The sequence below is a fragment of the Nematolebias whitei genome, chromosome 14 (assembly GCF_014905685.2).
Source record: "Nematolebias whitei isolate Nwh7 chromosome 14, NemWhi1, whole genome shotgun sequence".
Classification (NCBI taxonomy): domain Eukaryota; kingdom Metazoa; phylum Chordata; class Actinopteri; order Cyprinodontiformes; family Rivulidae; genus Nematolebias; species Nematolebias whitei.
Window position 1 is genome coordinate 38,486,667 of NC_056511.1, and position 9,676 is coordinate 38,496,342.

The 9,676-nt window shown below is 38.8% G+C and overlaps 1 protein-coding gene across 1 annotated transcript in view; it reads right to left on the reverse strand.

The window, feature by feature from the left end:
• Positions 1 to 402: 402 nt before the first annotated feature.
• gucy2d (guanylate cyclase 2D, retinal) overlaps positions 403 to 9,676 on the reverse strand; it is a 13,876-nt gene continuing 4,602 nt past the window's right edge. Inside the window, exons 13-18 of the mRNA XM_037687537.1 lie at positions 5,919 to 6,111; positions 4,469 to 4,643; positions 1,646 to 1,744; positions 986 to 1,080; positions 820 to 902; positions 403 to 684 (exon numbers count right to left, since the gene is read on the reverse strand). Coding sequence (XP_037543465.1) covers positions 600 to 684; positions 820 to 902; positions 986 to 1,080; positions 1,646 to 1,744; positions 4,469 to 4,643; positions 5,919 to 6,111 — 730 coding nt within the window. The 3' untranslated portion in view covers positions 403 to 599. The remainder of the gene's footprint in view (positions 685 to 819; positions 903 to 985; positions 1,081 to 1,645; positions 1,745 to 4,468; positions 4,644 to 5,918; positions 6,112 to 9,676) is intronic.

Genomic DNA, 9,676 nt, shown 5'->3' on the forward strand with positions numbered 1-9,676 from the left:
CTCCAAACTGAGTTTGGTTAAATAGAAATCTTAAACAGGTAAGACATTCATTGTTCATAACCTTTTCACACCATAAAAATCTGATCTATGGCTACAAAGGTTCAGTGGACAAATTATAACATGGTTGTTTTTTTTTCAAATTTTTTTTTAGATAGTATTTAAATTGTTTTTTAAAAAGAACAAACTACAGTTTGTCTTACAGTTCATGACAGATTTTCCTCCACACTGAATATAATTTAGTAAATATGCAGAAATGACAGGAAACACAACGGCAGTTACTCACAACTCGAACAAACACACATTTTAACGCACCTTTGATGATCAGATTATACTGTATTTACGTATTTTAGTATAAAACCAACTAAAGTTCAAACACAGAACTGACGGTGGCTAATTCCTGGTAAATTTTTGAATTTAGACATTAAAGTTTTAATCTGGTTTTGTTGTGAAACGTAAACTTAAATTCAAAATGTGTCTCTTTTTTTTTGACAGTCCTAAAAATCCACTGATTGTGAGCATAGCTGCGAGTGTTGTGCAAATTCTGTTTGTTGCTGTTGCTTTCTATCACACACATCTTCCCGAAATTTCTAAACCACAGACTAGTTTGTCTTCTTCTGTCGATCCAGGAACTTCTGCCTTCTGTCAGCTGGGATCTCTTCTATAGTCACACCATGATTTATGCCACTGTAACAGAACAAAAAATAAAGGTTTTGTCAACATTAAATTGCGATAAAATCATCAGAAGCATATTTCGCTTGGATACGTTTCAATGATTAAACCAGGGTAACTCCATTTGATGAAGGAAAAGAAATGTCTTACTCTTTATTGTCTATAGGATTTGGTAAAGGCTTGTTGAAATCCTCCCTCCCCACCAACCAATAGGTGGTCTCGATGCCTTTCCCCTAAAATCAGATCATCATTTGTGTTCATTAATAACACAGTCAGTGCAAAGGCTGCACATGGGTTCTGTTCTCTTTCTAGTTACCTTTAACTCCGTCAGGCCTCTGACTTGGATCTTGTATCCCATCTGCAAGCTGTTCAGGAGCTTAACTGTGGTTTGATTGACATGGATTCTGTAAGCTGTGCAAAATTAAAAAAAAAAAGTCAGCTCAACAAAAAGGCTGTCTTTGATTGTTTTGAGGTTTTCAGGAAGCTGACAGAAGCTTGGCTGTAATGTGATGTTTCACCACTTGAAGGCAGCACATTACTCGTTACAGCTCTGCTCTTGGCAGCAATAATTTATGAACTTTTAATGTTCACTTATGACTGAAAATACAGTAAAATACACTAAAAGAGACCGAAAATACAAGAACACATATTTATAAGATGTATTCCTCAGAGAAAAAATGTCAGGTTTATTTTAAACCACAACGAAAGACTTTACGTCGCGATTGTTCCCTAAAATTGACAGTTGACGACTCAAAGAAAATTGATAGCTACTGTCTTTTATTCTACAACTTCAACCTAATCTTTAATTCTAATGACAGTGTTACGGGATTAGTGAGCGCTGCTCTTTTAAAACCCTGTTTAACCTCGAGCAGCATGCAGTCAACGTGCCATAGGCCTGTCCTGAAGCACGCTCCACTTAAAAAAGAAGTATAACCAAAAAGAAAAAAGGATAACAGAAAGAACACAAGACACTCACACATCCCCGTGGACTCCATTCGCGATGCTGTGTTGACGGTGTCTCCGAACAGACAGTAACGAGGCATCGTTAGGCCCACTACGCCTGCTACGACTGGGCCTGAAATCACACACACCTTGAATAAGCACCCCTTCATGCATGTATCACATGACAAACAGCCAATGAAAAGACTTTTCCGACTGCTTTTGATTTCATCTTCCTCCAGATTTTCCACAAACATTTAAATAGATGTTCTTTAGTTTATTTCTGCTCACACTAATGTGCCGCCATCTTTGTGTGTGCATTAATAAATTCATCGAACAGAGTTAGAAGACCAAAGTGTGCGGTGCCCTAATAGGATGACAGCACTCTAAGTGGATAGGTTTTCACTGTTCCAGGAATAAGTTTCAGACGAGGATAAAGGAGGTAAAAATATCTCCTTGACTTAGCAGCTTGTACACCTGTATTCTGCTTTACCTCGTACTCTATCTGAAATGAAGGTGGCACACACAGAGCCGATAAAAATTCACCCCCGGGATCTTTAAAGCTTTTATTGCGGTCATGAATCAATCATGGTCAATATGGTCATCGTCAAAGATTATAGAAAAGTACAAATCAGGAGATGGATACAAAATGATTTCCAAGGCCCTAACCATCCCCCAGGAGTTCTGTTAAACCAGGGGGGCCCAATCCTGGTCCTCAAGATCCACTTTCCAGCATGTTTTACCTGTTTCCCTGCTTCAACACACCTGATTCATTTACTGAATCGCCTCTTCATATTCTGCAGAAGCCTGTTGATTCAAATCAGGTGTGTTGGAGCAGGGAAACATCTTAAACATGCAGGATAGTGGCCCTCAAGGACCAGGATTAGACACCCCGTGTTAAATCCATCAGTAAGAAATGGAAGGAATATGGGACACGTGTAAATCTACCAAGAGCAGGCTATCCTCACAAACCGTGCAAGAATGGGAACAGTGAGAGAGACCACCAAGACACCTGTGACCACCTTGAAGGAGTTACATGCTTCAGCAGATGAGTTGTGGGAAACTGAGCATACAGCAACTGTTGCCAGAGTTCCTCACCAGCCTAATCTTTATGGAATAGTGACAACGAGAAAACTAGTGGTGAAGAAAATTTGGATCTAGTCTCTCTGAACAGTTTAGACTAACCACATAGCACATACAAAACTTTGGAGCCAACTGTTGTTTCTTTGTATATTGGATGAAAAACAGACGTAGCAATTTATTGAAATGTGCAAACATCAATGGAAACACAATACATGAGGTAAAAACAAAGTGTACAGTTCTAGTGAGATTTGGTAAAACTACCAGGGTTGTCCAGTCCTGCTCCTCAAGGGCCACCATCCTGCATGCTTTACATGATTCCCTTCTCCAACACACACAGACCAATGGTTGAATCACCTCTTCGTGCTCTGCAGAAGCTTGTTAACGGATTCAGACCAGGTGTGTTGGAGCAGAGGAACACTTAAAACATGCAGGACAGGAGTAGACCCTCCTGGCCTTTTGCTTGTTTTTCTTCAGGGGCCAGCTGCTTTTTGTTCTTTTCTCTTCCTTGTGCCATTTTCTCATTTACCCTCAGTGAGCTTCCTTAGTGTTTTTACAGTTAGTCTGCCACCCTCACCTGTCCCCAATCTGCAATCAGCCCAGGTGTTTCCACTTTCCAATTATCTTTGTTCTATTTATTCAATCTCTGTTCTGCATTATTTGGTATCCATGCCTCAAGGTTTGTGTTTGCTTGGGATCATCTGAGTTATCTCATTAGTTTGGTTTTACTTCCACACCAGTGTTTTTGTTTTACTTTGTTTAAAAAAAAACCCTTTTTAGTTGAACTCAAGCTCTTCACATCAGTCTGCATTAGGATCCAATCCTTCACAAATCCTAGTGAAAATGAGGGGTTTCCAATTATGAGTTGTTGTGCTTGGATTCTTCATCCCACTTCATATTTTCCCAATGAAGTTCAGTTTGAATCTTGTCTCATTTGCACATATTTGAGGCCTTTCTTCTTTCCTCCTTTAATATAGCTTGCTGTACTTCTACTACAGAGATCATTTTTGGTCAAGCTTTAACAAACGGCATGTCCTCACTCAGGTCTTGTGTCGAGGTTTCAGACATTTTCCCCCCTTGTATTTATTGAGGAAATGACTTCATGTATAGCAAATACTTAAATATGTGGCCCGTCTTGTCCTCTACCTCTGCATTTTCCTACATTTATTGACACTTGGCATAACATGCAGAAAAATGACAAGCTTTAAAACCAACACCTCTTTGGGAATAACTTTGTTGGAGTGAAAACATTAACGTGTGAAAATATAATTTCACATTGATTCATGTTTCTTGTTCAGATTCTGGCAGATCCTGATCACCCCTCCATGGTGAGTTCAGGCTGCTTCCATCTGGACGCAGGTATCTGCAGCCCAGATGTAGGACTAACAGACTGAAAAACTCCTTCATCCCTGCAGCTAATAAAGATACTTGAACTTGTTTAGGTTGTCTATGTTAGCACAACTGGATCCTTTCTCATATCTGAATAATTCATGGTTTAGTTTGGAGTGTTAAATAAAGAAGCACTCCCTTTGCAAGCAGCAAGGACAACAATTAGACTGAAATCAAGTGTAAAAAGCAGCTAATATAGATTTAAAACATGTTGAGGAACTAATTATTGTTTAAGACCAATTTTCAAGCACTACATGAAAGTTTGGTTTATCTATAACTAAAGATAAAGTAACTTAGGTTTGTTTGCACACTGTAATTATTTATAATTCAGACGTACCATCATAAAGAGGGGGGGTTATCACTGCACACTAAGGAGGACCATGTTGCTCACCAGAGTGCAGGCCGATTCGGATCCTGATCTTCAGGTCCGGCATGTGTCTCGCCTTGAAGGTTCCTATGCAACTGAGAATATCCAGAGACATGTTGGCCATTTCAGCTGCGTGACGATTTCCATTCCTGGTGGGAACTCCAGAGGCTACCATGTAGGCATCTCCAATGGTTTCCACCTGAAATACCACAAAAAATACGAACACAATTGGATGAACAAACTCTAAGTAGCTAAAAATTAAATACAAAACATAAAAATTGGGCTAATAGAGGAACTTGTGGTAAAAAGTATATAAAGACTAATTCAACAGATTTGTTTATTCAAAACTTTGTTAAAACCCTAACTTCTTATTTATTTAAATAATAGCGACGGATATAAAATACCCCAATTTTTTAGCTTGCTTCCCTTCGTGTTTTTTGTTAATTTCACTTCATTTATATAAAAAGGATTATAAGAAAAAACATTTAAGGTAAAATGTTAAAGAGGAAATACTGACAGAAGAAACTGTTTAGTTTTAAAATGGAAACAAGGGACTCAACAATATACAAAAAAAGTTAAGACTTTACAATAAGGTACAAAAAATTTAATAAACTACTAGGGAACGCCTCAGGAACGAATCAGGAGCTAATGGGTAGTTAACCAGTACTTACTGGGGAACACAAAGCCAAGCTTTATTAGGGGGACTACTGGTTTGTTACCACAGAAACAGAGGAGAAATTCTCCATGTGGGTTCTGAATAAACCCTGCACCAGTGAGGTCACAGCTCGTAATTGTCAAAAACTTTGTTTCCTAGTGATTACTGATTTTATTGGATTTTCTCTTTTGTAAACATATTGATGAAAGACATTATCAGTTTCATAATCTTGTACTGGTGTCATCTTAACTATGTCTGACCATCACTTACTGATATCAAATCATTGCCAGGCTATTATTTTGTTCACTGATGTAGTGAAGCATCATACCAAGTACTTACTGAGGAACCAATCATTATTCATCACTACCTGCCCTTGGCTGTGTGTTCCCCAGTAAGTACTGGTTAACTACCCATTAGTCTCTGACTCTGACTGATTATTTCCTGATTCGTTTCTGAGGCGAACCCTAATAGTTAATCAAATTTTGTGTACCTTATTGTAAAGTGTTACCAAAAAAAGGATCAAATATCTTTCCTCACATGTAAAACCAGGCTTCTTTTACTATAAAATATAGCAAAATTCACCTTTATATGACATATAGTTCACAAAATACTATAGAAAAATAAATATAACACCAGCGCCTGCAGAATAATCTAAAACGTTCATGCTAACTGTACAAATTTTATTTATGGTCTTGTAAAAAAAGACATTTGTTTAATATTGAACACATTAAAATATATTATGAAGAGTAAAAACATTAATGATTTACAGACGAGGCACACTTTGTGTAAAAGTTACAGAAACAGACAGAAACCATTCACCTTGTAGACGTCGTGCAGATGGATGATGGCATCAAAGAGGCTGTACAGATCGTTGAGTAAGTCGACCACCTCGATGGGCTCACTGAGAGCTGAGATGGTGGTGAAACCCACGATGTCACTGAAGTACAGCGTGACCTCGGTGAAATGCTCCGGCTCCACGGGTTTGCCCAACTTCAGCGCCTGAGCCACCGTCCTGAGGAGGGAGGATGAGGAGAGAAGAACAGGGTGTGAGGCTGACATTCATTCAGCTTTGTACTGAAAAGAACAAGATGCTGCGCAGCTTTTCTCCCATCACAGTATCTTCAAGATTATTCTGAGAAAACTTGCTTCTCTACCACGACCATATAATGTGAGTGTGACTGGAAGTGTCGAAGTCTTTAAACATTTAAAGACCATTAAATGTGTTTAATCCTTTATAACATACAGTACAAAAAGTACAGAAAAGCTACTCCCTTTGCAGCAAATTAGTGTTTTTACATCATATTTTATATGATCTAACAATCACAACCATCTTCATCGTATAACAACCTCATTATTTGCCCCGAAATGAATTTAGTCAGATAGTACAAAATCATAAGTAACTATGAATAATAGGTAACTATGATTTTTGCACTACTGTATCTGAGTAAATTCATTCTGAGTAAATAATCAGAGTCAGAGATTCTTTATTGTCGTTCCACCACATGTGGTACATGTGGTGGAACGAAAATATGTACACAGCGTCCCAGTTACATCCAACAATAAAAATGTAAAAGAAAAACGATAACATTTAAGATATGAACTAAAAAATATATCAACTAAAAATACACTAAGCACTAATAGCATAAAAACATTACGTTGAACAGCAGCACGAACATGAGCATGAGTCTGTGCGAGCAGATGAGCACGCATGAACACATCAACATGAAACAGATCAGCAGCAACATTGAAACAGATCAGCAGCAACATGACGTGATTGTTCACAGTGATTATTCTGGTTAGAGATTCATGAGTCTAACAGCCTCAGGGTAGAAGCTGTTCCTCAGTCTAGTTGTTTTTCACTTAATGCCCCACAACCTCCTGCATGAGGGAAGTGGGGCAAAAAGTGTGTGTGCTGGGTGAGTGGGGTCCTTCATGATGCAGGTGGCCCTCTTCCTGCATCTGGAGGTGTAAATGTCTGTGATGGTGGGGAGACTGACTCCAACAGTCTTCTGTGCAGCCTTCACCACTCTCTGCAAAGCTTTTCTTTCTGCAGCTGTGCAGCCTCCATGCTACATGTTGATGCTGGAGCACAGGATGCTCTCCACTGCACACCTGTAGAAGGAGGTGAGGACTGAGCTTCTCAGTCCAGCTCGTCGCAGTGGCCTGAGGAAGTAGATTCTCTGATGAGCTTTCTTGATCAGGCTGGTGGTGTTGTTGCTCCAGCTGAGGTTGTCATTCATGTGTACACCCACCCAGGTACTTGTTGCTGGAGACCACTTCCACCGCAGATCCTCTTATGTTCAGGGGGGTGTAGGTGTGTTTGTTCCTTCTGAAGAAATCATCTCCTTTGTCTCCTTCACATTGATATGAAGGTTATTCTCTTTGCACCAGCTCTCCAGGTGTTCCACCTCCTGCCTGTAGCTGGACTCTTCATTGTTTGTGATGCATCCCACCACCGCTGTATCATCTGCAAACTTTACAATGTGACAGCCTGGATGGGTAGCTGCACAATCATACGTGAGCAGAGTAAACAGGAGGGGGCTCAACACACATCCCTGAGGAGAGCCACTATAAATAATGTATAAATAATAAAGTATAAATAATGAGACTGATATAGAGATGAAGATGGTTGTGAATGTTACGTCTGTCAGAGACAAACCCATTTTTGATGATCAGTCGCATGACAGGTAAAAGGGGGGAGTGGTGATGCAGAGGTTAGAAGATGGGCTTGTGATCGGAAAGTCGCAGGTTCACCTCCCGGTACCGTCAACATCAAATTGTGGGTGGAAAAGGTGAAACACCCACACCTCCCTCCACCCTCATTCGCCCCACCCTGGGCCCCTGAGCAAGGCCCTTAATCCCCACCATCTGCTCCCTAAACAGGTCTCTCTTGAAAATGAGTTCTCGTGGCTCAATGAGACTACCTGGATAAATAAAGGGTAAATGAAAAAAAAAAATGACAGGTAAAATAAATGATCACTTGCAGTGGTGGGATTTAACGAAGTACAAGTGCTCCATTACTGTACTTAAGTACATTTTTCATGCATCTGTACTTTACTTAAGTAGAGTTAAACATGGGTACTTTCAAGTTTTACTCCACTACATTTTATATTAAGTATTTGTACTTTCTACTACGCTACATTTCTATAATGTGTTGCGTTACAAGTTACATTCACGTTGCGTTTTTTTTTATTTGTTCGTTAGTTTGAAAGAAACCAATGGTGAGAGGGGAGCTGGTCCATTGGATCACTGCAAAGTAGGCAGGTAACGTTAGACCTGCCTTCAAAAAGAGCTGGGTCAATGACATATATTCTAGGATATATGTCACTGAGCTGGGCACACCCACAGCACCACTAACACACCCAATATGGATTCCACCACAGAGAGTCAGCCAGAAGATACTTACTGAAAGATTACTGAAAGACTATTCAGTACAGCAGGACATATGTTCTCTCTCAAAAGAGCCAGACTGGACTCAAAAAACTTTGAAAACCAACTTCTTCTGAACTTAAACAAGAAAATTTTGCCTCAATATTAAAATGTGTCAGTTCTTGATGGTAGGAGACAAGAAATGTCTCCAAGTGACTCGACACTCGGGTCCAAGTTTTGAAAACGGTGTCAGGAAGTTCACAATTGACCCATTACAAGGTTGACTATACAGTATTTTAACTAGAGTTGATGACAAACTGGAGTTGAAATGATCAGAGTCTATTCCTTTGTTAGTTGTGTCTAACGCTCCTTTTGTTCAGGCAGACAACTTTTACTTACATGTGTTTACTGCAGTTAAAATGACACATTGGTTTTGCTTTGTGTTAAATAAAAACTTTAAAAGGTATAATCATTCCTCTTTCTTATTTTGCTTAATGACATTTAACTCTGCAGGTCATCCCTGAAACTCTGACGCACAGAATCACAAGTTCAAGTGTGAACTGTGTAACAGAGTGTAAAGAGAATAAAAACATGCATTATATGCAGCATTGTTCATTAAAATGGCTCAACACTATTAATGTATTACAGAAAATATACATATGGTATGCACACTTAATGAAATTGTAGACCATTCCATTAGGTAATACATTCAGAAAGTACTTTTACTTTTAATACTTTATGTTTAAAAGCAAGTACTTACTTTTACTTATGTAAAAATGTTAATGTGATAATTCTACTTTTACTAGGGTACATTTTTGTCTGTTTATTTGTACTTTTACTTAAGTAGTGTTTCACTTTCTCCACACCTGCTTATGAGGTGGATTATTTGCCAATTCTAGCAGCATTATTCATTTTCGAATGACAAAAAAAAAAAAAAGATAAAAAATTAACAAAGAGATTAATTTTGACTGCTAAACTTTAACATCTATTTAATTTTTTTTCCTTTTCTGGGACAATTCATACATCTGGCCAGTTCTTTTCCAAATCTAATAAATTGTGGAGGATTTGTTGGTCTTTGTCATTGAGAAAAAATGGCAATTGGAAATACTGTCTGTCCGTTTTGTGTGTCTGTCTGTCTGTGTGTCTGTCTGTGTGTCTGTCTGTCTGTCTGTGTGTCTGTCTGTCTGTCTGTCTGTCTGTCTGTCTGT